Source organism: Condylura cristata, unplaced genomic scaffold (assembly GCF_000260355.1).
Source record: "Condylura cristata isolate star-nosed mole 26May11 unplaced genomic scaffold, ConCri1.0 scaffold00041, whole genome shotgun sequence".
Lineage (NCBI taxonomy): Eukaryota > Metazoa > Chordata > Mammalia > Eulipotyphla > Talpidae > Condylura > Condylura cristata.
Window position 1 is genome coordinate 61535 of NW_004567142.1, and position 27700 is coordinate 89234.

The following is a 27700-nucleotide window of genomic DNA, read 5'->3' on the forward strand; positions in this document are numbered from 1 at the left end:
GCACGGCAGGGACAAGGGGAACCGCCGGCCTAGTCACCAAGGCAGCTGAGACCCAAGTCCGACCCAGGCAAGGCACCAGCAGGCCTGGCCGGCCCTTCCGGCCCAGGGGCCACCCGCGAGGCCTCCAGGACCCTCAGCGGCCGAAAGCTCCCGCTCCCGCCCAAACGCCCCCGCCGCACCGCGGAAAAGGCGGGACTCGCTCCCCACTCCCGCGCGACCACTCACCCTCCGCCCGCCGCTCACCTGGGACCCCGCTTCCGGACCCGCCACCCCTGAGCCCCGCCTCCCGTCCCCCCCAAGCCCGCCCCAGCAGGTCTCCCTGGCCCCGCCCCTTGCACCTGCAGTTTCCTGGGCCCGAGCTCTGCAGTCGCAGGGATCTCACGGGCAGCCCCCTCCCACAGGTAAACCTGCGGTCGCACCGGGCCCCGCCCCCGCCCCTGCAGCCCCGCCCAAAGGCCCGGTGGGTGACAACAGCAGCAGCCGCTGCCGCCGCCGCCGCCGGGGGCGGGGAGAGGAGAGGACGAGGGTCAGCCCGGGCCACGCGGGGGAGGGGGAAAGCAGGTGGACGGGGGAGGGCGGGTTAACCCTCGCCCCTCCGGCCCCGCCCCGCGCAGCCACTCGACCCGGGGGACCCCGGCGTCCCGCCCTCCACCCTGGAGGCCCGCCCCAGTCGGGGGTGCCCTGGCGGGCAGGGCCGAGCCAAAGTTGGCAGTTCGCACCTGCCATGGCAACAACCGTACCATTGGCCGCGGCGGCCAAGAGCGCAGCCAATCACAGCCCAGGACAGCTGTTGCTAGGAGACGACGAAGCGGCCGGCGGAGCCGAGCCTAAACAAAGGGCGGGAGCCGGGCCCCCGCTACCCCCTCCCAGCCCCCCTCCCAAGATTGCTCCCTTGGGCTCGGCTGCTTCCAGGAATCCAACTATGAATAGCCAGGCACCGGCTACACCTGCCCACCTCCCCCCCAACCTCGGCCTCGTGCTAAGTCCAGCGGCGAAGCGAACAGGGCGGGTCCCCAACGACCCCCCTCCCCGCGAGTGCGTGCCGTCCCACCCTCAACCGCGTCGTTACCTGAGGGCGCGGGCAAGGGGACTCACGCTGCTCGGGAAGCCCGAGCTCAAACCTGCCCACTGGCTGAAGGTATCCGGCGGACGCGGCGAGCCAGGGCCCCGATTACCCAGTAATGCAATCAGCAAAATGGCGACCACAACAAACCGGCCCCCCCCCGTCCCAAGCTCCGCCCCGCCCCACCCCCACGACTCCAGCTCACGTGACCCGGGGTAACATTCCGCGCTTGCGCCGAGCAGCGCTTACTGGCACACATGCGCAGTGAGCTCCCAACCCCGCCCAAGCGCCGAAAAGTCCGGACACCGACGCCCAAGTCGGCAAAGAATGGAGCATGCGCCGTGTGGACCAATGAGAATGTCCATCTCGCCGCCGCGCAGGGTGACCAAGGACGCATGCGCCATTGTCAACGGAGGTCGCCAAGCAATCAGCTGAAGGCAGACAGGAGCGACGAAAGCGTCTTTTAATAGAAAAAACACACGTGTAACGGTAGTAACACAGTCCCTCGCAATGCAGGTGGCTCTGGGCCTCAGTTCTTCACCTTGGGGGGCGGCCTGTAGGGAGAGGAGGGCAGTCAGAGCTGTTGTGACAGGTACCAACCCACTCGGGGCGCAGGGAGACCCTGTCCGGTGAGTCCCGGGTCTCCAGCTCACCTGTACACACCCACGACCACGGCGTGGTCCCTCTCGTATGGCTCTAGGGTCAGCTGCTCCTGGGGCTTCATGTTCTCCTGCTGCATCTTTTTCACTTCAGAGGCAAACACGGCTTCAGCTGACGCTGTGGAGTCAATACAGTTGGCCTGCAGGAGCAAGAACTTGGAGTCAGCAGCAAAGCTTTTTCCTTCTGCCTTTGTTCTTTACACCAGAAATATTCCCTTTTCTTGGCAGCTTGGTAAAGTTTTTGGAAAGGCTGGGAGGCTTCATTGGAGAAGTTTTAAATTTGGTTTCAACAGGAATCAAACAGAGCCATATTTATTTAAAAGCTGGTAGTTAAATTCTACAGTCAAGGATTTCCCCTTTCCTCCTATGTTCTCTTCTTTAGTTAACAGTAGTGCAGCTAAGAACATTCAAATACATGTAGCAAAAGGCTAAACATGGAGAATCTGGTTGAAGGGAACTTCAAAATAAAATGCTTTTTAAAATATACCTAGCATTTACTCTATACCAGACTGTCCTAAACACTCCACAGATACAAATCCAAATTTAAAAAATATATAAATTCACATATCTTTACATCAACACTGACACAAACTATTACTATTTTATCAGTGAAGAAACTGGGACACAGGTCTAGTAATCTTCTCAGTCATCCAGCAAACTGGAACTCAAGCTCCAGCAGTGGTCAGACACAGTGATCACGCCCTCCACCACTACACTATTTACCTCTGCAAATCCAAAGCTTATCTGTGCTACCTGAATGGGGGTCAGAAGTGGCTTTCAAGGAGCAGTGTAGGGCCAGAGGCCGTAGCTGAGTGAAGGGAGGGAAGGCAGGCAGATCCCTTGGTGCGACTGGCTGCATGATAGTTACAGAAAGAGAGGATGGTGCCATTCCATCCTGGACTCCTCCAAGCCCTCACCTTAATGGAAATCACAAAGTGTCCACCATTACGTAGGAAGGTGTGGGCATTCAGGGCCACAATCCGGGTCTGGTCAGGTTGGGCCACATCAGCGAAGATCACATCCACCATTGCTAGGGAGAAAGAAGTGGCAGTTAACAAGCTGGACCCACTGGCTCTTCCCAGCTCCTCCCTGGGGCCAGTGCCCCATCACCAGCAGGTTCCTGGCAGTCTCCCTGCCTTCAGTCTCACTTCCCCACCCACTGATCCCCCTCCCACCACAGTGCCCCCAAGATGGGTCCAAAACCCACAGCCACACCATTCATTCACTCCTTTAAACCATGGTTGCCACCTACTCTGTGGCCAGCCCCGGGCCGGGCGTGGGGGACACAGAGACGAGTCAGACCCGGACCCTGCCCTCGAGACGCTCCCGGGTCTGGGGGGGGAGACAGACACGTCATCAAAAAAGTCAAGTAAAGGTAAGCACTTACAGGCAAAGGAGTCTGCAGGATTGTCAAATGAAACCAAGTTGTAGGACAAAGGGTATTATGAGTGCAGGGGAGAAAAAACTTATAGAAAGAAAAGCCAGCGGAATGCAAAGGAATACTTTTAAGGCAGTATAATAATAATAAAAATACAAAATAAAAAAAATATGGTATAACAAAAACTGACTTTTTAAAAACTGGAAAAAGCAGACATCAAAGTGTTCATATTAGTGTAAGGTGTTCCATTTTTACATTATGCTTTTGAGTTATTTTTACACAGTCATATTTTCAACAGGCCCCTCTGGGCCAGGCCATGCTCAGTTTATATGCTTTGGGGGTTATGATTTCACCAGATGATGATGATAAGGGACCTCTGAAGGAGGCTTTTATACACAAACCAGGGACAGTAGAAAAAGTACCGAGTTCTGGAGGGAGACAGGAAATTCAGGGTTTAGGGAAAGGGACAGCGGATTGGAAGGGAGGAGGCTGGCCCTCTGCGTCCACAACCGCACCTGGCTTGCCCACCCTTTCCATTCCTGCAGAGGCCTGCTTATCAGGAGGCCTGCTCATCCACTCCAATTCCATCCAAATCAGGGCTCTGCCTGCCTGTCAGGATACCTGCCATACCACACCAATTCCCGAGACCCCTCACCGATGAGCATGCGGTATTTGTGTGGGTGCCGGGCATCTTCAATGACAGGAATAATGTTGGTCCTCTTCTTGGCCAAGTTAATGAGGTCACGGCCAGAGCGGTGGGAGAATTCGACTGCATAGACCAGACCATCCTAAAGAGAAGTTAAATTAATAGCAATGATGACATCATCGCCACGCACTGCACAAAGCATCTCTTCAACTCCCCTGGTGAAACCCCTACGTTTAACACCTATCACCACATCTACTTTACAGGTGGGTAAACTGAGGTCCAGAGGGGTCACCAGCCACAGGTTATTCAATTCCACTTTGCCTGATTGAGAGGCCGGGCACCCCAATCCGAGTTAAAGCCAGGAATGAGGACACAGAGATAACGTCACAAGAGCCAAGAGCATTTGCAATGGGTTAGGCTCTGTGGTGAGTGCTGTACAGGGATCAGCTTTGCTGTGTGGGGTGAGAGGTAAACTGAGGCTCAGATTAAGTAAGCTGCTTAAAGCCACTTCACTGAAACGCCTGCAGAGTCTGGGGGTCTGTAACCACTAAGTCAGGCAAGCCGAGTTATGTAGGGCAGGAGTCAGGCTGAAGCACGGGTGCCCTCCAACAGGAAGCCCGCATCGCCTCAGACACGCTGGCCTGGAGACAAGACAGCTCGCGTGTTCTCCAGAGAAACCAGAAGTCTAGGCCTGGGAGCGTATGTTTTTAAACCAAATCAAATGGTCTGGTATATCAGCTCTGCGTCCCTCACGCAGCGTCTGTCACCCCTCACTCTCCCTCCCAAGCCAGAAGCTCCAGATGAAGGCTGACACAGGCTCTGAACACTGGCTCACGCAGTCCCTTTTACTCACAGGCCCTGAGAGGAAGGGCCCAGCGCCCAGCACAAGGAAGCAGCCAGAGCCTCCGACTCCAGGTTGAAAGGAGAGGCAGCCTCCCCTGCACCCCACGCAGCCCGTCCTCACAACCCCCGCCCCGTGCCTGACCCACTCACCGGGCCTACGATGTCTGAGACGTGGGAGACGGTGGTGCCGGAGGCAGCCCCAAGGTAGAGCACCTTGGCCCCGGGCTTGATGTGGATCTGGTCTACACCACCCAGGATTGCCGCCGCCAACTTGGAGCGGAAGGGGTTCCAGGCACGGTACTCGATTTTGTCATCTCCCTCCTGGGCCGGGAGAGATGGGGAGCGAGTCAGTGCCAGGCTCTTCTGGGAGACCTGTGCTGTAGGGGTCTCTGAGGGTGGGTACATAGTGATACCACGCGCGTTGGGCTTGCCGTCTGCCCCTAACCAGGGGAGAAGGGGCCGCGCAGACAACAGACAGGATCGGACTAGATAATGGCAGGGTCTAGAAGCCCGTTAGCCCGCATCTGCTGTGCCGGCACGATCTCTGGGCCAGCGCCTCCACCAGGCATGAGGAACACAGCGCATGAGACAAAGGCCCCTGCATGAACACGCGCAGAACGGACTAACATGTGAAGTGTAGCACCAGTTATTGGGGCTCAAGAGAAAAGACCAAGCGAGGAGAGAAGCTGTGAAGGTACGGGGGTGGGGCAGGGCAGGAGACATGAGGAAGGGGGCGGGGAGGAGCCCAGGGACGCTGAATCAGACCAAGAGGAGGTGAGGGGCCTTTTAAGTTATTGGGGGTCCAGCAGAAACGCTTAAGCAGGGTTGTACCTGGCCATGAAGAAAAGGACACTGGGGGGGGGGGCAGCAGAGGATGGGGGCTAAGGGTGGCTTTGGAGAAGGACAAATGACACCGGGCCGGCGAGGCTGGTGATGAAAACGAGCTGGCCAGAGCCAGGGGAGCGTTCCAGGCACGGGAGCAGCAAGGAGGGCAGCGTGGCAGGAAGACGTGCGGAGGGGAGGGGGACACGGCCGGGGGCCTCCAGCCCCGAGGACCGAGGCTCCTCCAGAAGGCAGCGGGAGCCTCAGAAGGCGCGAGGGGCGTTCGTGCTCTGCCTCGCGGCCACACCGCCCCAGCGGCCAAGTGTCCGGCGCGTACGCGGAGGGCAGGAGACCAGGCCGCGGTCACACCACCTGCTGGGGCCCCAGGGCTCACCGCGATGGACACTCTCTTCTCTCCATAGACAGACTCTCCGGGGACCAGATTCTTGGTCACTAGCGCATCTTCCTTCCCTCGACAAATGAAGACACCTAGGTATGGCGTCAGAGCAGGGTGAGGGCGCTGCACCAGGCCGGCCCCCGCCTCCCCGACCTGCGCACACCTTCGTCACTCACCCTCGTGCCGGTGAGGTTCCACCATCACATTCTTCCCTGACTGGTTTCCTCTTTTTCCTCCCCGACCACGACCCCGGTTGCCACCAGACTGGAACCCTCCACCTGCAAGGCACAGAGAGAGGGGAACCCCACGTCTTCTTCCTCCAGGTGTGGGAGCCCTGGGAAAGCCACCTCCATCACACCGCCCGTCTCACTCACCTCTTCCTCCTCCTCCGCCTCCTCCTCGTCCCCGGCCGCGAAAGCCTCCGCCTCCACCTCGGCCTCGGCCCCCGCCAAAGCCGCCACGGCCCCCGCCAAAGCCTCCCCGGCCTCCACCGCGGCCGCCACGGTCACCAAAGCCCCCTCGACCGCCGAAGCCGCCCCCACGGGGGCTGAAACCTGTGGTGGAAACAGAAGAGACATGAGGATGTAGAGGCTTGGGAACGGAGCCTACACCCACACAGAGGTGGAGAAACACGTGAGGGGCAAGAGTGTCCGAAAGGGCCCAGGGGCAGCGTGGCCAAGTGGGTCGGGAATAGTCATGATGGACACACACATCGGGGAACCTTAGAACCATAACCTTGAGTGAAAAAGCAGGTCACAGGAAGTCCCCAGCAATACACCCTTTCCATAAAGTCCAGCAACAGGCCTCCCCGGTGGCGCAGGGGTTAAAATCTCAGCACTATGAAGCTGCCAGCGGCCACTGTAGTGAGTTCGATCCCTGGTTAGGCAGCTGACCCATGTGGCACAGCAGACCTCTCCTGTCTTCCCACTGCTTCCCTCAGCAGTGTGTTTAAGCCCACCTGTCTGTTCTGCTCTCCATAGTTTCTGATGAATCCTCTCACCCCCACATCTCTGGCCTGTACCCCAGTGCTTGTATGCATAAATAAATAAATCCTTTTTAAAAAATAAGGTTTAGAAACAACGAAAACAGTGCTATGCTGTGTCAATGTGTGGTAACCTGTCCCCAAGGGAATTATCACTGCCAATCCCACAAACTGGGGGTGGGGGGGGGTGAGGGGAGAAAAGGCATCTGGTGAGAGTCTGCTTTTCTTGCTTGCACAGCAGATCCATACAGTTCAGCCTCACCTCAGGCTCGGTAGTCTGAAGAAGCGCAGCCTCTGCATGTTAGCTTAGCTGGTGGCAGTAAAGTCCCCGAGGACCCTTGGAAACAACAACTCCATCACAGTCCTGCTGGGTGTCTGGAAGAAAAGCCTCGACCTCCACACGGGCACACATCTGCCCTGCTAACTGATCTCCCTGCTTCCAAGTTGGCAGGGGAAAGAAGAAAACGGAGTGGTCTTTATGGATGGTGACAGCAGTTCAGGGCTAATCCACAAGACAGGCCAAAAAAAAAAAAGGGGGGGGGAGGGTCCTGAGAGAGGCTTTACTTTCACTATTTCAGGATACAGCAAAGACTATTTAGATGCTGTGGAAAGCAGTCAGAATTCTCCTGGGGCAGAGAGTTGACAATTGACTTTTCTGTTGTTAGTTTTAAAGGCTCTGCAACACCATTCAGAAAAATCACATGAGTTATAAAATTGGTGAAAATTTATTCTCAGTTGTGAGAATAGCTCACATTAAAAACAAAGCAGGGCTCTTCCTGGTGGCACAATGGGTTATGAAGCACAGCACTATGAAGCTCTCTGTAGCCGCTGCAGCATGAGTTCAATCCCCTGCCAGGGAGTGACCCACAGGGCACAGCAGACCTCTCCTGTCTCCCCGCTGCTCCCCTCAGCAGTGTACTTCATCAATCTGCCTGTTCTGCTCCCCACTCTGTCTCTGGTGAATCCTCTCACCCACCACACCTCTGGCCTGTACCCCAGTTCTGTCAGCATAAATAAATAAATCTTTAAACAGAGCTTCTGCATGACCCAGCAAGTCCACTCAGTGATCGAAAGGAAACTGCTCTCCTGTGACTGCTGCAGCACACGCATGATAGCTGAGGTTTGGAATAGCCTCAGGGCCCCAGAGGCGTGGGTCAAGATGGTGCCTACAGATACAATGGAACGCTACTCAGCAGCAAAAAAAAATAGTGACCCGTGCCATCTGCAGCAGCATGGCTGGAGCTGGAACTTGTTATGCTCAGAGAAGTCAGAGGGAAAAGGGAAGTGTCGGATGGTTTCACTCATATGCAGAGAGGAGCCAGGAAGAGGGTTAGGAAAAGGACAAGGGCCAAAACTTCAGGCTGACCGCAGACCTAGGATCCCAGCACCGCGAGGGATGAAAACAGGAGGGGGGGAACACAATGGACTGTGGCCACTTTATCATGGGAGCTATGGTGGCAGGAGAACTGTGGGGGCCACCCTGTGGGGAGAAATCAAACACTGTTCAAAAATCAATTAAGAAAAGAATTTAAAAAACCCAAAATGTAAGCCAAAAAAAAACCTCACTTGATGTACACTATGCAGAAGTAAACTTGTTAAAAGTTTCTGTGACTTTTAAAGGTGTACTATTCACACACTACTAAAAGCTCTGTGGCTGTAAAACTTTTAGTAGCTAGTCCAAGTTCCATTGTTAAAGTCAGTTTCAAAACCACACAGAACAGTAACTGAGATTTAGCTTCTGCTCCCCCTACCGTCTGTGGGCCGCATAGCAGCCTCTTCAAAGTCCAAATCAGATCCCACCATTCTCCAGCCCAAGTTCCTCCAGAGGTTTTCCATCACACTGTACATAAAATCCGAATTCCTTTCCCTGGCATGCAAAGCCCTCAGAAGAGGGCCTCACCTTTGGTTAATCCAAAGAGATCTGACTTAATGTCAGAGGTGGGGGGCTGGACGTGGTGTCTTTTATTAAACTTCTCCAGGTGATGAGCAGTGTGTAGCTCAAACTGAGACCCACAGGCCATCACAAGGCTCCAGCATCTGCTGGCTTCTCGCCTCCTCCCTAAGATCAAACTCAGCTGACTTCTAACTCTCTTATATCAGCTGTGCCCGGGGCCCGACTCCTGGGCCATCTGTGGGGTTCAGCCAGCTCTTCAGGTCTCTGATCAAATGCTGCTTCCACAAAAGGGCCCTCTGGCCACCTGACCTTCGCCTCTCCTTCTTTTTCTCCCTGTCAATCATCATCCCAGCATTTCTAACAGCCTTACTGCCTATTCCTGGCAGAAAGCTCCTGACGGACGGGGATGTACGCTGTTGCAGTCAACACCAGCACCGTGTCTCCTTGTGCGACACCCAGCACTAAGCACGGGCTCAACAAACACTGAAGGGGCTGCTGGTGGCTCTTAAACTCAGGAAGATTCCTGGGAGCTGAGGTTCCATCTGCAGGATGGAGGAACAGAGATAATGCAGAGGCACCTCTCAGCGCTGCCAAGACATACGGACTCCACAGCGTCAAACACATGCCCTACACTGCCTGGCACACAGTGTGAATACTGTCACTCAAACTATCTCCCACTCCCTGCCGCTTAGGCCCACCAACTCAACCCAAGCCTCACAGAAGAGACCCGGAAGGTGTGGGGCTGGCACGGCGCCCACGGTCCGCTTTCAGTCTCAGACACTCAAAATACACCTTAATGCAACTTGAGGTCCTGAGCTCCTGGGGAAGGTCCACAGACCCTCTGCTATACATGCACCTTCTTCCCGTCTTCCCCTCTTACATGGCAACTCCAGCCTTCCAGTTACACTGGCCAACCCCTTAGTTATCCTTACCTCGTCTCCCTGCGCCCACATACAAGTAAGGGGCCCCTGCTACCACCCTGGTCCACATGGTGTCCTACTAGATTCTGGCCAAACACCCCATGGAGGTGCCTGTACCCGCTCTTGCTGTTCTGAGGCTCTTGCACACACTTGCTTTCAAAGTGTCCGTCAGACTGCCTCACGCCTCTCCTCAACATCACCCCCCAGCTTTCCTCTGGAAACCCAAACCTGTCGGAGGTTCCTGACCACAGCTCCATCTCCATGCCCTAACCCAGTGGCAGAAGAGCCCAGAGGAAAGTGTATTTTTCATTCCTGGAGAATAAGACCACAGGGCACCTGCAGGCACGCCAGGCTCTCAGTGGGAAAGACACAGCCTATTACCCCCAGCCGAATTCACCAGATCCCCAAACACTGAAGAGAAAGGACACTTTGGAGAGGGCACGGATCCGCGACCCCCCACACTGTGCTGTTTTCCAGCTCTGAGAGATAACTGACATAAAACATTATGAGAGAAGATTAAGGGGTAGGGCGTGTTGATGTGACACACTTATATAATGAGAAATGGATTGCCAACGTGCACTACCGCTTTCTTAATTCGATCTCACTGAATTACAACTGAGGTCAGAAAGGTTAAGCCACTTGCCCAAGAGCCCACAGTAATTTAAGCAGCAGTCGGGAATAACTTAGCACTCAGGGCTCTTTCCACCACGCGGTGAGATGGGATCATCAGAATCTCCGAAAAAAACAAACGAACGAGTAAGACCATTAGCCATGTGGCTAAGCTCCCTCCTCCTCTCCACGCTAACCCTACGTGGGTTTGTCAGGTTCACCTCCTCGAGGAGTTGAGACCCACGATCCACAAGCTCCGAGCGCGGGGATCCGCCCCCTACGGAGCAGAGAGCGGGAAAGTGTGCCGGGCGTCGGGGGGGACCCCCATCCACTCCGGCTGAGTCTAGACAGCTGGGTCGGGGGCAAAGGGATGGCGGTAGCGGCGGTGACAGGGGAGGCAAACGGGGGTCTCCTCGGACTCAGTTCCGGGACCCCAAACCAGGAACTATCACCTCCGAATTCGACTCCCGATGCCCGGACCCCGAATCAGGGATCAGTACCCCTGACGACCGCACCCGACCCGATACACCAAAAGCCCTAATAACGCCTCAACAAGACGAACCCCAGTTCAGGATCCCCCCATCTCCTCCCCGCACCAAGCCCAGGCTCCGGACCGTGCTCTCCGAAGTGAGTCCCACACCTCAGACCACGGACCCGAACCCGGGGCTCAGGATCGACCCTCGGACGCTATCAAGACCCTGTTCCCCAACAGAGACCGGAAATGCGACCCTCTCCCTCCACGAGACAGGCTCGGGGGCGCAGCACCCTGCTCTCCGGCCAAGGCCTCGCCCTCCAATCCCGGAGTAGCACCCCGACCCCCGCCAGGCTCCGGCGCCCGGCCCTGGACCCCATCCCCGGCCCGCACCTGGCTTCATGGCGTGTGTAGAACTGCGCGGCGTCCGGAACCGCACGAGTCGCGGGATGTCGCACGTGGAGAGGGGCGCAGGCGCCGGAGACGCACGGCGCGTGACGCAAGCACGCAGCCCCGCCCCTCGCAGCCCGCGCCCCGCCCGGAGGCGGGCGGGCAGCGGTGAGCGGAGGTGCCTGAGCCTCGCTGGGCGCCGCCCTCTGCACTGCTGTCGCCGCTGCCCTTGCAGGTGGGGCGAACCGCTTCCCCTTCATTTGTGCGAGAGCCGGGGCAGTCGAGGCCGTGCCCCGTGCCCCCCTTCGCTAGCCCTAGTTGGCGCTCTGAAGTCTCCTCGCTGCCCTCATAGCCTCTCCACCTCCCTTCCCGCCTGCTAGAACGCAGTCCGACATTAAGACAGTAATACTTGAGAGAAAATAACGGCAGGGAGGGGGCTAGGAAGTGTGTGGGTGTGTGTGACTGGCATTTCTCATCAGGTGGTTGAGGAATGCATCAGGTGACTTCAGGCAAAAAACAATTTGGTGAGGACGGAAAAATCCCTCTATCTAGGGGAAGAGAGTTTAAGGCAAGGAGGATTGCATGTGCAAAGGCCCTGAGGCAGGAAAGGGGGGTTAGAAACTGAGGTTGGGGCGAGTTAGCAGGGGGGAGTGGGAGGAAGAGGCAGGGAGGTAGGAAGCAAATTGTGTGGTCTTGTCAGTCTTGGCTTTGGGATTTACTGGGTGAGATGGAGCTGTGGAAAGAGGGGAGGGGCATGATCTGCCTTGGGGCCACTGGCTGCCTGTGGGAAGGGTGTGAGCAAGAAGACCAAGGAGAGGCCTGCTGCAAAGGAGCAGGGAAGAGACACACGGACAAGCTCAGGTGCAGGCAGAGGCAGGGATGAGGCGTGAACAGTCTTGCAAGTACTGAGAACTTTGTGCTTTGTCATTTTGTATTGATTCATCCCTCTATTTATTCCACAAAGCAAAAAGGTGTTACAAAACACCTCCAGGACAACCCTTTCACACCCCCAACACCCAGCTGCAGTCCAGGTGCTGAGTCTGTTCACTCACAGCTGAGGTGTGTGCTTCTTCCAACTTTTCTGGACATTTGATAAGTTTACATAAAAATATTGCCAACATTCTCCAATCATTCCATTATTTTTTTTAAAAAATGTATGTTTATTTATTTATGCATACAAGAACTGGGGTACAGGCCAGACGAGTGGGAAAGGGGAGGGTGAGAGGATTCACCAAAGACAGAGTGGAGGGCAGAACAGCTGGATCTACTGAAACACACTGCTGAGGGGAGCAGTGGGGTGACAGGAGGGGTCGGCTGCACCATGTGGGTCAGCTCTCGTGATGGGGGAGGTGGCAGTGGCTGGTGATAGCCTGATAGTGCTGAGATTTTAACCGCTGCTCCACCACAAAGGCCCCCACTCATTCGTCTATGACTGCTTACCACAAGGAGAAAGAAAAAAAGAACTTTCTGTTCTGTCTTTACAGAGAATCTTTTCCACTGGACCTACTCCAGTTGGGCTTTTCTCTCCATCACTCCAACTTTTCTTGAGGTCATGAAGGCCCTCTATGTTGGTAAATCCAATGATAAATTTTCCATCTTTATCCTGCTTGACCATGTGAGGCATGTGACACTGTCCTGCTTTACATGCTTTTCCCACTTAATTTCCAGGACTCCCTATTCTCCTAGTGTCCCCCAGACTCACTGGCCGCCCTCTCTGTAGCTCTCCTGGTCTCCACAGCTCATCCGTCTCTTCACCTCGAAAGGCCCCAGAAGTCTTGCCTGGGCCATCTTCTGTTTTCTATTCACACTTAATTCCCTTGATGATTCACCACTTTTCATCATGCTAAAAATTGGTAACTCCCATGTTTTCTCTCTACCTCGAACCTCTTCCTTAACTCACATCTAACTGACATTCTCTCATGGTGTAGACACGAACTAATTTCCTGTGGCTCTAACTTAACCATAAACTAATAGAAATTTGTTTCCTTGAGGTTTTGGAGGTCAGCAGTCCCCAAATCAAAGCATCTACAGGGTCCTACTTCCTCTAGAGGCTTTTGGGAAGGAGCTGGTCTTTGTTCTCTCAGCATCCCCTGGCTTGTGGCCACATCACGCCAGTTTCTGCTTCCATCTTCACAGCATCGCCTCTATGTGTACCAAATCCCTGCCTAATGAGGATATATGAGCTTGTGTTTAGGGTTCACTGCTACTCCAAAAGAATCTTCTCATCCCAGGTCTTTAACTTACATAAGATCTTGCTAAGATCTTTTTTTTTTTTTTCCAAATTAGGGAATATTTACAGATTCCAAGAATAGGTCTTGATGTCTTTGGGTGAGGGGATCATTTTACAGCCATGAAAGACATCTCCAGTTCTCCTATAGTAGGGGCTCACACCCATGTGTTGAGGGAAGACATGGCCACATCAGCTACAGAAGTGCTAATGTCACTACAGCTTTCCGTGAAAAGCCAAATTGGGACTAGGCTGTTATTATTGGGCTTGCGATGATTGATAGTTTAAAAATATGTATAATAAAATTTTTAATTCTACACACAAGTAGAGAATACAAGAAACCCCCATTTTTAAAATTATCCACCCTCAGCCCTATCAACACTTTGCCAGTCTTATATCTTGCCTTCATCTTTTTTGCTGGAGTATTTAAAAATAAACCTACTAAGCCATTTCCCCTATATATTTAAGTATATATCTCTTTTTTTTTAAAAAAAGGACATTTTCTTGTGTTTCACAACTAGTAGAATTAATAAGAAGTCCTTTGTACAATCTAGTAAAGATCACATATTTCTACTGTTGTTGAAGATTTTTAAAATTTGCTGTTTGTTGAAGTCAAGATCCAAACAAGTTCCTCTCATACACACACACACACACACACACACACACATTTTTGGATAAAGACTATTCAGAGATTAACATTATTTTAAATTTTGTTGGTTTTTTTTTTTAAAGATGTATTTATTTATACAGAACTGGGGTACAGGCCAGAGATGCGGAGCGTTAGAGGATTCACCAGAGACAGAGTGGGGAGCAGAACAGGTAGATGGATGAAGTACACTGCTGAGGGGAGCAGCGGGCGGGTCAGGAGAGGTCTGCCGCGCCATGTGGATCTCCTCCGGGGCAGGCGGGAATCGAACTCATGCGGAGTTGGCTTAAGCTTCTTAGTGCAGTGCTTTAACCCGCTGTGCCACCAGGGAGGGCCCTAAATTTTGTTGGTTTTAAAATATAGCATACCTACAGACATGTTGTCTAGCTGTATGAGTTATCACTAACGGAAAAAACTGTAACCACCACCCAGGTGAACAAAAGAACATTGTTGGCACTCAAGTCCCCTTGTGCCCCTCCCCTTAGGTACCTTTTATTACATATACTGTTCTAACCTTGCTTTTTTCACTTCAAAATACATACTGGAGAGGGTCTTGTGCCCCCCGGTGGCACAAGGGGTTATGTCTCAGCACTATGCAGCTATCCACAGACACTGCAGCTTGTGTTTGATCCCTGGACAGGGAGGTGATCCATAGGGCGCAGCAGACCTCTCCTGTCTCCCTGCTGCTCCCCTCAGCAGTGTTTCAGTCCATTTGTCTGTTCTGCTCCCCGCTCTGTCTCTGGTGAATTCTCTCACCCCCCACCTTTGCCTGTACCTCAGTTTGTGTATGCATTAGCAAATAAATCTTTAAAAATACATATATATAGCACAGAGATAGTTCCTAAGTAATGTCTAGAGCTCTTTCTTTTTTCTTTTTTTAAAGATTTGTTTATTTGTGCATACTAAACTGGGGTAAAGGCCAGAGGGGTAGGGGCTGTGAGAGGATTCACCAGAAACAGAGTGGGGAGCAGAACAGGCAGATTGATGAAGCACACTGCTGAGGGGAGCAGCCGGGAGACAGGAGAGGTCTGCTGCACCATGTGGGTCAGCTCTGGGGCCTGGGATGGAACCCGTACTGAGGGTGGCAACGGCCAGCTGTGCTAAACCTGCTGCACCTCTAGGGTGGGCCCAAGCTCTTCCTTAGATTTCATTCATCTGCATAGTCTTCCATCAGATAGATTTATTCTACATTCTACTAGCTAGACATCTAAGTTGTTCCAGTTTTTTCCATTATATAGAGCACTGCAGGGCACAGCCTTGGGTTTCCACCCTTTCATTGACATTGTATCTCTGGGTTGGATTCCTACCAGTGAGATTCCTGGGTCAAGAAAAAAAAGCATTTTGTCAGAGTCTGCCAAAGTCCCCTGCACTGTATTTCTACACCTTGCATTCCTGCTGGTAACATCTGAGTTGTAGCTGGTATTCATAACCTTGTCAGCCAATCATGTTGTTGTGTTTCTCACTGGTAGGTAGTTTAATTTGCATTTTCCTTAATATGGGCAGAATTGAATATTCCTTATCTTTAAGAAGGACCTTTTTTCTTTTTCTATGAGTTCTTCAGGTCTTTTATTTTTCTATTGGATTGTTATTTTCTTCTTTACTTTTTGGTCCTCTCTATTCTTTTTCTTGAAAGGATTTGCATTTAGGTAAAACCCAAGAGTAAGATTCAGTGGAAAGTACTGGCTTTGGTGATGGACATAAGTGGATTTCAAACTTAGGTTCATATTATAAGTGGTTTGCCCTTGGGTAATTTATTTAATCTTGATTATTTATTTATATCTATATATGTGAAGCTCAGATGTACTGTATATGAATAACCTGACATATTGTATGCATTCAACATATCTGGCTTTGTCAATTGCCTGTTATAACCTCAGTCTATATTTTTTCTAATTGTCTTTTTCTTACTGTTTTTTAAGGAGCTATTTGTATATTGTAGATATTAATACTTTATATGATATGTTTTAGATTCTTCCTCGAAGTTTGTTGCTGATCATTTATTCAGCGGACATATATTAACTTGATAGGTCCATAATTAAGTCATAATCTATTGATCTTTCTTTCCATTTTTCATTCCTCTTTTCCATCCAATCATTCATCTTCTCATCCACCCAATCTTCCAGTCATCCATTTCCCCACCCACCCTCTTAAAATCCATCCTTCCATCTAGTCACCCATCCTCTTATCCCTAACAAATGTTCATCATATGTCAGATTCCACAGGCATGGAGGGAGGAAGGTCAGGGGTGAGTAGGCAAGAGACACACAGCAGCTCAGCATAAGACATTTATTCACTGATCTCACAATCACAGTGAATCAACAGAGGGGTAGACCTGGGAGAGGACCATAAATGACACACACCGCCTTCAATCACTGCAGTGTCCGAGGCGTTCAGGCCCTGAAGTTCTCATCCCCAGGTGGTGGCAGGTCAGGTGGAACTGCAAGAGACAGACATAGCTCCTCTCGCACCCGCTGGGCACCCAGCCCGGTGGGCACCCAGCCCGCTGTGGCCCCCACGAGGACCCAGGAGCGCTGTGCCAAGAAGCCTGGCTTCTGAGCTACACCCCTCACCATGGGGAGAAGTCCTTTGCTGTCCATCTCTCCATCGGTGTCTTCCCTTGGGAGGTGTGCCCATCATAGGCTTGATCTCCATTGAAGTTTCCACAGGCCCCACATAGCATCCTGGTGTGGTCACTTCTGACCATCACAGTCAGCTGTCCATTGGGCCAAAGCTGCACCTGGACCCCTGCCTTCTGCTGGACGAGCACGGAGCCATCAGGATTCCGACTCACGGACACAGATGCTAACACGTCAGCGGGGAGATCCACTCGGAGACCATTCACCTAGTGGTGGTGGAGAGGGGTCAGAGGTGAGGCCAGAGCCGCAGAACAGCTGGGTGTTTTGAGGATGGAGCCCTCAAGCAAGATAATAAATTCAAGAAGCAAAAGCAGGGCCCTCCCTGGTAGTGCAAGGGTTGGTAAAGCACAGCACTATGAAGCTGTCCTCGGCCACTGTAGCCCCGGCCAGGGAGTGACCCACAGGGCACAGCAGACCTCTCCTGACCCGCCCGCTGCTCCCCTCAGCAGTGTACTTTGATCATCTGCCTGTTCTGCTCCCCACTCTGTCTCTGGTGAATTCCCTCACCCCTGACTTCTGGCCTGTACCCCAGTTCTTGTATGCATAAATAAATCTTTAAAAAAAAAAAAAACAGGCCCTCCCCGGTGGCACAGCCGGTTAAAGCACAGCACTGAGAAGCTAAAACCACTTCCGCATGAGTTCGATCCCCGCCTGCCCCGGAGGTGACCACATGGCGCGGCAGACCTCTCCTGACCCGCCCGCTGCTCCCCTCAGCAGTGTACTCCATCGATCTGCCTGTTCTGCTCCCCACTCTGTCTCTGGTGAAGCCTCTCACCGCCCCTGAACCTCTGGCCTGGACCCCAGCTCTGTATGCACAAATAAATAAATCTTTAAAAAAAAAACAAAAGCAAAAGCATAGAGGCAGGTGCTGAAAGAGCTGAAGACCCGGCTGGCTGCACAGTATGGGAAGACGAATACATCAAACAGTACAGTGGAGGCCTGGGTGACGGGGACAGGGATCAGCCTGAAGGGACAGACTGTTGAGTGTCACCTCAGGTCAGGCTGGGGGGCACTCTGTGCCAGGTGGGTAAGCAAATAAGCAATTAACCCCCAGCATCATCCTCTCTGGTTCTTCTTTTCAAAATAAAAGAACGCTGAGCATGTCCTATAATTTACCTTCCCGAAATGAATGCAATGTTACCCCTTGTTTTTACAACCCAAGTAGTGCCCTAGCAAGTAGAATAACTGTGTGCTAAAGTGACTGCTCCTCTATTATAAGTTGTGGGCTCAGCCAGAACAGAGGGACCGAATTTGAATGATTGAGACAAACACAAATACAGAGATGAGCCAACAGCAGAGAGCTGGATACAGAGCACAGCCCGACAGGAGTGCAGGGGTCCCCAGGGGTCCCACGAGCAGCAGCAAGCCAGGGAGAGGGCACCCGCCCAGGCTTACCCACACGCCCTTGTTCGGATTCACAGTCACCAGCCCGTCCTGGAAGAAGACGTGGACCTGGCCCACACGGACAGCTTTGCTGCCACAGGACGGGACGTCAACAAGGATGCGGTACCAGGGGACGGCCGCCTGGAATCCTGGGCAGCGGAAAGAGAGCTCATAGATGTTGGGGGAGCTGATCGTATTGTGCGTCCCATCGAAGGTGGTGAGTTTGCCATCCGCAGAGAGGGAGCAGAGACCCGGGGGGGGCCAGCAGTTCCGGGACCCAGACTGGACGTCACATACGTGGCCTGACTGGCAGCCAGCGGGCTGGCATGTGAGGCCAGAGCGTGAGGAGCAGGAACAGCGCTCTCTGCAGTCTGGGGTCAGCAGGGAGGAGTTCACCTGTGGGCAGAAGGTGCCAGGTTACAGAGTGTGCTGGGGGAGACAGTGGTCACAGCACTTCAGCCCTCTGCACATGATGTCACAGTGATGCCATACAAACAAAGTTTACCAAAACAAAGCCCAGACACATGATCCTAGAGGGAAGGGTGGCACAGGGGGAGGGGGCTCACCACTATGGTAGAGGATTAATGGTGCTTGGTTGTGGGTGTGGTAATCCACAGCTCAGGTGTGACTTTGCTCCCCCAAATCTTCCATTATGTTGTAAACAAGACTTACCTCAATAAAAATAAATAAATAAGAGAAAGAAATGGAGTTCATTTCCCCTGGGTTGGCCTTAAGACTAATCTAGTTATTACAATGGAGTGGAAGCTGTGCTGAGCTAGGTTCAAACCCAAGAGCTCCTCTCTTCCTCAGCTCTTTCTCTTGGAACCCTGCGCCAGCCACCCAGCACACAGGCTGGAGGAAGGACAGGCATGGCGGGGGTGCCCTCAGGGCCCACTGTGAGGCCGGCAGAGCCCGGGGGACACCAGAAGCAGCTCCAGGCGGGGTCCAGTCTCACTAGCACCACAGCAGTGTGAGCCAGTTGGTCATGTGAGGCCCCTCTGCTTTGGTGTAGCTTGTAGTCGAGCTACAGATAGCTGATACAGGCCGGGCGGGTGGAAGAGACGCCCCGAGTCCTGCTGCCTGCAGCCCAGACCACAGGACCTGGGACCCCAATTCCGAGCCGTGACTTTCTCCCGTCGGACAAGCTACTCTTTCTTTACCGCATCCTTAAGTTCTGCTTCATGCTCCCAGGTCCACAGCACAATCGTGTCCAGGGCTCAGCCATCTACTCTCGCTAGGTGCTACCTGATGATCTCATCAAATCTCAAGAAAACTGAGCAGAGTCCGATCCTGCGATCAATGACCAAAATATATTTCTTGTACATATTTGGTCTTCATCCATAGTTCCAATCTCACAGCTGCCTCGGGGATTTCTCAAGTTTGAGTGTAAAGGTGTCTCCTGTTATAATAAAGGTAACTTTTGGCACAGTAACTGAGGGGTGGGGCTGTCAGGAACCCCACAAGCGTAGAGGGTAGGACTCTGTATCTCACTCGGTGAATTCCTGGGACAGAGCGTGGCCAGCGGCTACGCTCTAAGGCCAAAGGCTCAGCTGCCGGTGTCTACTGATGAGGCCCAGAGGAAGGGGCTATGGGAAGCTTCTGGGTGAAGAGGATTTAGGGGAGAGCGGCACATGTGGGGGGGCGCCGGGACCTCCTCCTTCCCGGCCGTGCCCTGCGCACCTCTCCCCACGGCTGGCGGTGCAGATCCTTCAATCCCTCTGTATGTAGCTGGAGAGCTAGTGCTGGGCACTGTTCTAGCAACTTAATGGAACCCACGAGGGCGTGGGCATCTCGGATGGACAGCGGCTGGTCAGAAGCACGGGTTATCTAGCGCTGGGGGTAGGTGGAGGCTGAGCAGGGCCTGGGGAGCTCTGGCTGTGGAACAGGCAGGACTACGTGCCCGGGGCTTGTGCTCACACCTAGGCGGAGGCGTCTTACAAGGCTGAGCCCTTATCCTGAGGGCCCTGGTTCTGTCTCTGCGGGGACAGAGTCAGAACTGAGCAGATCCTCAGGTACCCTGATGGTACTGAGAACTTCTGACTGCAGGAGAGCAAATTTCTCCTTTTTTGGGCACCGAGTTTACAATCGTTTGCTCACGGGAGCCACACTCTGGTGTCACAGTCTTCAGTCACAGGGCTGGGAGCTGGCGCGGCTCCTCTGTCCGCATCCTTGAGGGCTCAGCAGCTCTGGGTCTCCCTCACGCTTCTCCACCCTCCCTGCCCACCTTGAAGCCCTGCTCACCGGCAAGTATCGGCCATCATGGGTGCACCCGCAGTCTCGGATGGGGATGCAGACACCCTGAGACAGCAGGAAGCCTTCGTCACACTCACAGCCCTCGAAGCACCGGGTGGTGCAGCCAGCGAGGCCGGCGAGCCCCGCGCAGGAGCCCTGGCAGGAGCGCATGCAGGTGGAGTAGTGGCTGTTGGCGGGGCAGCGGAGTGCTGTAGGGAGAGGCGGGCTGGCGTCACGCTGGTAGCACCCGGCCCCACAACTAGAGCTACCCAGCACCCAGCCCAGCGTGGTCAGGGCCGAGTGGGGATCAAATGGACAGGGTTGGGGTAAGGGAAGTCAGGACCCAGGGGAAGCATGAGGCTGCTGTCCAGAGATGAGGGGGCAAGAGGAGGATCAGGTCTGGGGTTCAATGCTAATATCATATGGGGACACATCAGGTGAGGAAAGTCCTCAGAACACTTGGGAGAAAGGTCCCAGAAGGCCCCTGGCCCCCTGAAGCTGCAGTCTGGAGATGGAGACGGAGGCCACTGTCCCCCTGAGTACAGACCTAAGGCCCGGGGCGGATGGCAGCCCTGGGTGTCAGTCCTGAGCTGAGAGGAGTGAGGGAGACGTGGCCCTGCCTGAGGTGTGAGGGCCACTGCCTTGTCCCAGGCAACCTGGGGAGTCCCTGCCCTGGTTTCAAGGACTCAGATAGGCCCACCCTGGCGGGTTATCTGAGGATCCAAGAAGGGTCAGTGAGCGGGCAGCCGGCAGGGACTGGCGCGGGGCTCTCGCAGGGCTCAGACACTCACGGCAGAAGCTGTCTGTCCTCCAGGGCTTCACTTTGGCGCCGGCCGCCTGGCAGGCTGCCGTGTAGGCCGCCAGGCTGCTGCAGAGGAAGGCGCTGTCGCCCTTGTGCGCACACATGTCGTAAACACACTGGCGGAAATACTCAGAGGGGCTCAGCACCTCATGGCAGGCCACGAAGGGGCCGCTGGGGTCCCGGAGCTTCCCGCAGGCCTGGAGGCTCTCAAACGGTGCTGTCTGCTCTGCCAAGCACACGGGACAGCCCTTGGGCCCACAGCCCTCGATACAGCCCTTGGCGGAGCTGGGGGTTCTCCACGCGGCCCCAAAGGCCTCCACACTGGGGGCCACGGCACCATCAGGCAGAACGAAGTCGTCAGTCCAGTTGCCGTTGAAGTTCCCACAGAGGCCACAGACCCGGCCATGGAAGGGGCTGGGAATGGATATGAGGACATGGGCATCGCCATCAAAGAGAAGCCGCAGCCCCTTGGTCGTCTGCAGAACCATGTTCCGGCCCTCGGCAGTCACCCGCACGTGGCCCACAGACACAGGCAGAGTCACCACCTCGCCATCCACGGTGACCTGGGCGGAGGGACGCAGCAGGTCAGGGACTCACAGACTACAGGTAAGCTAGGGTGGAGTGGTGTCCCTCTGGTCTCTTTGAGGCAGAGCCATGTACCCCTCAGGCCCCTAAGTTGGGCCCATGTCCCCACAGACTGAGGGTGGCCCGCCTTGGTGTAGTCTTGTCACTCCCCAAACCCCCAGCGTGGACTGTGTCCCCCCTCGGAGTCCCCAGGCAAGCTGTGTTTCCCCCACACCTCCAAGGCAGCACCGTGTCTACCTACCAGCGGCCCCGGAGCCAGGCTCACCGCCTGCTTGGCCACAGTAACCAGCAGGCGCTGGGGAGCCCCAGCCGCGTCCTTCTCAAGCACAATGGTGAAGTCTTCGTCCCCAGGCTGCGGGCGGCAGACTTGGGCCAAGACGTAGGAGCAGTTGCCGTGCAGGTCGTAGACGCGCCCGTCGAGGGTGACGTAGTGGGTGCCCCCGTTGGCCAGGCAGCGGCCACAGCCGGTGGGGTGACAGGCCTGGACGCCGTCTTGCACCCGGCACTCCTCGTGGGGCCCGCAGTCGGCGCCCTCCTGGCAGCTGACCTGGCCGCCCGGCCTGCACTCGCAGCGCCGCCCGCACTTGGGGCCTGGGTAGAAGACCTCGCCCTGCGGGTGGTAGCGGCCTTCGTGGAGGCAGCCGCACTGCCCCACCGGCACGCAGGTGTCGCCACTGAGCACGAAGCCAGCATCGCAGACGCAGCCCTCCCGGCAGAGGGACTCACAGCCTTCAGGCGCCGACAGGCTGGGGCAGCTCACCGGGCACGAGTCGGAGCACAGCTCGTAGTGGCTGTTGGCAGGGCACTGGAGGGCTGCGGGCGAGAGGGAGCAAGCCGCTCAGGGGCGGGCAGGGGCGGAGCTGCGGGGCTGTGCCTGGGCAGGGGTCGGAGTGAATCTATGGGGGCCTGAGCGGGGTGTCTGACCCGGTGCATCTGATGGGGGGTCCTGTGTGGGATCTGGGCCCCAGCACCTGGACAGGTCTTGTGTCAACCTGACCCAGTGTTTCTACAGAGTAAGGGCTCCCTGACCAAATATGCAGGGTTTGAACCAGCTGTGGGCCATGAATCTCACTGTGGGTGAATCTCCCGCGGGACCATTCGGTGTGCGACTGAGGTGACGCTGAAGCTGAACCAGGGAATGGCCCGGGGGGCGGGGGGGAGTTCTGGAGTCTGGAGTCTGCCCGGGTGTGGCTCTGTGAGTCTGTGACTACAGGACACGTACTATCTGGCCTGTGTTTGAAACAGTCTGGGGGCAGCGGAGGTGTGACTGACCAGGCCTCTCTGACCAGAGGTGGCCAAAAGAGTTGGTTTCGTCAGGTGTAGGGTCTGTGTGGCTTTTTGGGTCAGTCACCCGATTCCGGGCCTGCATTGGCCCCAGGCATTCAGACCTGATGTATCACACTGTCTTCCGCTATGGTATGTAAGCTGGGGGATTTCTGCGTGTGGATGTGGAGCCATTCCTCTGAGGGAGCTAGCTGGCTCCTTGGAGGTGGATGTTCCCTAAGCTCCCTGGGGAAGAAAACCCTGGTAGAGGAGAGACTCCCCCTAAGCGGGTGCTGCGTGGCTCAGTACTCACGACAGAAGTCTGGCCGCCTCCACTCTCCGATCTGGGCCCCGGCGGCCTGACAGGCTGCTACGTAGGCGGCCACGGCAGGGCAGAGGCCTCCCGGGTGACCCTGAGCCTGGCAGGCGTCGAGCAGGCAGGCCTGGAAGTACTGCTCCGGAGGCAGAAGGGCGTGGCAGGGCGCCAGCGGGCCATCGGGGGCCGAGATGATGCCACAGGCATCCGCGCCGCCGAACTGCGCCTGCTCCTCGGGCGTGCACAGCGGAGGGCACGCGCCGCCGCACTGCCCGCAGCCCGGGGCGCCGCCCACCTGCCAGCGGCCCGGGTCCTTGCCCACCGCCTCCGGGTCGTCGGAGGAGTCCTGGTTGTAGTTCCCGCACAGGCCACACAGGGCGCCCGCGTACGCCGCGGGGACGCGCAGGCGCACGAAGCTGTTCCCGTCGAAAGCCAAGGAGAGCCCGTTGGCGGCCGTCACCACCACGTCGGCGCCGCTCACATAGGCACGCAGGCGAGAGTCCAGCTGGAAGGGCAGCAACAGGAGCTCGCCGTTCACCTGCAGCGCGGGAGGGTGTGGGTGGTGAATGGTGCGGCTGCTGACTGCAGTCCTGGCCCCACCACCGGTCTACTCCGGTGGAACCCCGAATGCCCCTTGGGGTTGCAGTCACAGGAGCCGTTGCCCTAAAAGGAACACATGGCAGGCCCTTCTCTCAGCCCCACTGTACAGAATAAACTGCGGCTCATGGATGGAGAGGCCACTGCTCCACACCCTTGGCTCCAAGGTGGGTACTTCGGCCCTGCTAACCTATGAAAGGTAAGCAGGAGGCGTCAGACCCTCGGCTTTCCCAGGCCACCCTGTGGCCATCTGACCCACAGAGGCCTCACCTGCAGCTTCCGGGGCCACTGGGCACTGAGCACCAGGATGTGGTTGTAGATGGTCAGGGAGACGCTGCGGGTGTAGCTGACGGCCTGGCTGCCCCGGTGCTCATTGGCAACAGTGACGTTGAAGGGCTCCACACCCTGGGGTGGGTGACCACAGACCGCACTCAGCAGGTACTCGCAGGCGCCTTGGAAGTCAAACCGGTACCCATCCAGGGTGACGTAGTGGGGGTCACCCCAGGCCTGGCACTCGGCGGTGCTGATCGGGTGGCAGCCAAGCTGGCCTGACGGCAGCAGCGTGCACTCTTCTCCTAGCCCACAGCTGGCAGGCGTGCAGACCACTGAGCCACCCCCGGGCCCACAGCGGCACCGCTCGGAGCAGGTGGCGTCCGCCCAGAACTCGCTTCCTGCTTCGTAGTAGTTGCCGTCGGCCCAACAGCCGCAGCCGCCGTCCAGCGGGACGCAGCGATCCACGCTCAATATGAAGCCTGGGTCACACTGGCACCCCTCAGCGCAGGGGCCCTCACAGAAGGCTGGGGTGGTGGGGGGCGTGGGAGACGGGCAGCTGGCTGGGCAGGGTGGGCCACAGAGCTCATAGTGGCTGTTGTCTGGGCAGGAGACCTCTGGGGGAGGACAGAGAGAGAGGTGTCAGGGTGGGAGGACACAGAGAGAGATAAAGCAGGACAGACGAGACCGAGGGAGGCGGAGCAGGAAACAGAGACGAAGAGGGTCACAGAGAACAAGTGAGGGGCAAAGACACTCAACACGGACACGTGGAGAGAGGGAAGCAAAGGCGCCCCAGAACAAAGACGGGGAGCCAGAAAGAAAGAGGTGCAGGGGCAGCCCTGGGGAGACAGGCCTCCGCCTCCCCGTGCCCCACCCCCAGCTCTGCCTTTGCTCCCCCACACTCACCGCAGCCCGCCTGCGGCCTCCAGTCCTTGATGACAATGCCTGCGGCCTGGCAGGCGGCAGCATAGGCAGCCAGGGCCTTGCACAGTATGTCGTGGGCCCCACCGCCCAGGCAGACGTCCAGAACGCAGCCCTTGAAGAAGCTGTCGGGAGGCACGTGGGCATGGCAGGCGGCGAAGGGACCCCCGGCCCCAGAGGCCAGGGGGCCACAGTAGGCCGGGCCCCCGTACTCCTCCAGCCGGTCCTCAGGGCATGTGGGGCAGGATCCCTGACATTCGTCCCAGCACAGTGGGTCCCAGCCTGGCACTTTCCAGCTGCCGCCCCAGGCAGGTATGGAGGGAGCCAGCGTGCCGTTGGGGAAGGCCTGGTCATTGCTGGCGTTGCTGTCCATGTCCCCGCAGAGCCCGCACACTGCGCCGTGATAGCTGCTGGGCAGCGTCACCTCCACGCGCCAATTCCAGTCATAGGTGACCTGCAGCCCGAAGTCAGTCACCAGCACTGCTTTGGACGGGCCGTGGGTCACTAAAATCCGCCCGCCAGCCTCGGAGACAGGCAATGCCGTCAGCACGTCGTTCACCTGGGGGAGGAGGGGACGGAGACAGACAGGTGACTAGACGTGAGGGGGCCCAGTTCTGTCCCCCCAGCCCCCCACTGCCGTGCTGAAGCTGCCAAGACCTTCCTTGCAGGCAGTCACATGGTCGCCTGGCAGCCACCGCAGTCTGCTCTAGCCTAGCTCTCTGGAGAGCGAGACCCCAGCTGGCTTCCCTCCCTCGGACTTGAGCCCCATCCTCTTTCCTCCCGTCTCCCTCTGCCCTCCATCCCTCACGTCCTTCTGCGTTGGAGTCTCTGCGCAAACATTCACGGATGCTTACTTGGCCCAGACTCTCAGTCGTGTGCTTTCCACTTCCCACGCAGCACCTCACGAGGGGCGGGACCTGCTCTGACCCCCAGCTCACAGGCAAGGAAACTGAGGCCGGGCTTCACTTGCCAACTTCAGCCACCTCATAAGGAATGCCTGGGTTCAAATCCAGGTCTCTATAAAGGTGAGCGCTGAGCAAAGGGCCAGGCTTGCTCAATTTAAAGGGAAAGGGTCATGTTTTGCTGTAACTGTTGCACTAGCTGACATCAGTTCCTTCTGGGTGGAAGACTGAGCCCTAGGCTCCCGCCCGTGGCCGGCAGAGCCCTCTGCCCTAACGGTGGGGTGGGGCCTCCAGCGGGCTTACCCGGACTTTGCCGGTCTCGTCCTTGTGGATGGCGATGCTGATGCCCAGCGTCGTCACGGTGACTCGCCTCACATAGGACACGGCAGGGTTACCCCGGTTCTCGTTCTTGGTGGTGACAGTGAAGGGTGTCAGGTCGTGGGTGCTGACGCCAGGGCAGGTGGTTGTTGCGAGCACGTAATCACAGGTGCCCTGGAAGTCGAAGTCCCGGCCGTCGAAGGAATGGTAGTGCGGGTCGCCCCACAGCCAGCACGTGCTCTCATAGTTGGGCACGCACACGGCCTCGCCGTCTTTCACCTTGCACGACTCCTGTGGCCTACATATCACATCCTGGCATGGATCTGGGGCAGAAGAGAGAGGTCCCTGAGATGCCCAGCCTCTGCCTTCGCCGTGCCAGGAGTGCTGGCTGAGGGTACTCCAGGGGACACCGGATTTCAGGGGGTTCACATCAGAGACCCAGGACCTGCACTCCTGGGTCTGAGACCAAGGTCTTTATGGCCAAGACCCAGGTCTACGTCCGCTGCACTTGAATCCCAGGCCGTGATAGTCCCTTGGTTGGGAGCTCAGCTTCAGGGGTCCAGGTGTGAGACCAGAGCCCAGAGGCACCTGTGTCTGCACAGCCAGGCCTGAGAGCATCCCGAGAGGGCATCCCTGGACCCGGGGTCTGTGCCTTCAAGACCTGGGCCACAGGCTCCCCTACTCCTGAGCTCCCAGCTACTAAGGCCAATATATTTGAGATCCTGCAGAGCTCTGCGAACAAGACCAAAGGACTGGAAGGACTTTCTGGGGGAGGACCTAAAGAGGGGCCAGCATTCAAGACCCTGACACTGGGTCCCTGAAACTAAGCCTCACGCCCTGGCGTTCTGCCATGGAGGGCTCCTACCCAGGGCTGCTGTGCTTTAGGCCCTGTACCCATGATGCCAGCATTGATGCGTTCTCTGCCCGAACCTCAGGATTCTGCTTTCTACCCCAGACCAGCGAGCTCCTGTCTCCTCTACACTAGCAGATGGTGTCTGAGGCCCAAACTTAGAGCCTGAGTGGTGGGTAGACTATGGCACATGCCTGCCTCTTTGTGTAAACAAAGTTTTCTTGGAGTCAACCTCTGAACTTAATTACCTGTGAACGCTCCTCATAACACCAAGACTACCCCTGTGGTCTGTAAGCTTAAATATTTAATACACAGATTGCAGAGAAAGAGGAAGCCTGTTCCTGCCTTATATGACACTAAACTGGAAAAAATCGACAAGGGTCCTCACCCAGCACTCCACGCAAAAGGAAGCTGATTCCAGTCTGGATGGACACTTCCTCCCCGAGCGACCCCAGTGTGGGATCCAGGCCTAAGATCCCTCTCCCCCTCCACCAGGACGTGACTAGAGCCCTACTTGAGTACCACACTCTCTGTCTTTTGTATCAACCGCACCGACCCGGGCCCAGGCCAGACCTGTGGTGATGCAGCTCAGCTGGCCTCCAGAGGGCTGGCACTCCTCCCCGGGCTGGCAGCTGTGCGCCTGGCACACCATGCCTTGGCCGGCGTGGCACACACAC

The 27700-nt window shown here is 56.1% G+C and overlaps 3 protein-coding genes across 5 annotated transcripts in view; all 3 read right to left on the reverse strand.

Annotated features, from left to right (window-relative positions):
• Window positions 1-1275, reverse strand: part of DYRK1B (dual-specificity tyrosine-(Y)-phosphorylation regulated kinase 1B) — an 8372-nt gene extending 7097 nt beyond the window's left edge. For all 3 annotated transcript variants that reach the window (XM_004694115.2, XM_004694114.2, XM_004694113.2), the window contains exon 1: window positions 1070-1275. The gene's annotated coding sequence lies outside the window, so the exon portion shown is untranslated. The remainder of the gene's footprint in view (window positions 1-1069) is intronic.
• Window positions 1276-1507: 232 nt separating this feature from the next.
• FBL (fibrillarin) lies at window positions 1508-11150 on the reverse strand. Its single transcript, XM_012733449.1, has 9 exons — window positions 11079-11150; window positions 6183-6362; window positions 5985-6086; window positions 5806-5900; window positions 4740-4910; window positions 3756-3888; window positions 2640-2752; window positions 1717-1862; window positions 1508-1617 (listed from the first exon to the last, which is right to left on the reverse strand). The coding sequence occupies exons 1-9, from the start codon at window positions 11086-11088 to the stop codon at window positions 1593-1595; spliced, it is 975 nt and encodes a 324-aa protein (XP_012588903.1). The 5' UTR covers window positions 11089-11150; the 3' UTR covers window positions 1508-1592.
• A 5120-nt stretch (window positions 11151-16270) lies between these two features.
• The window catches only part of FCGBP (Fc fragment of IgG binding protein), a 26795-nt gene continuing 15365 nt past the window's right edge, over window positions 16271-27700 (reverse strand). Inside the window, exons 6-16 of the mRNA XM_012733459.1 lie at window positions 27597-27693; window positions 26159-26496; window positions 24939-25512; window positions 24033-24649; window positions 23163-23703; window positions 21828-22399; window positions 20991-21564; window positions 20209-20408; window positions 17980-18363; window positions 16519-16790; window positions 16271-16385 (exon numbers count right to left, since the gene is read on the reverse strand). Of these exons, the coding sequence (XP_012588913.1) occupies window positions 16376-16385; window positions 16519-16790; window positions 17980-18363; window positions 20209-20408; window positions 20991-21564; window positions 21828-22399; window positions 23163-23703; window positions 24033-24649; window positions 24939-25512; window positions 26159-26496; window positions 27597-27693 (4179 nt within the window). The 3' untranslated portion in view covers window positions 16271-16375. The remainder of the gene's footprint in view (window positions 16386-16518; window positions 16791-17979; window positions 18364-20208; window positions 20409-20990; window positions 21565-21827; window positions 22400-23162; window positions 23704-24032; window positions 24650-24938; window positions 25513-26158; window positions 26497-27596; window positions 27694-27700) is intronic.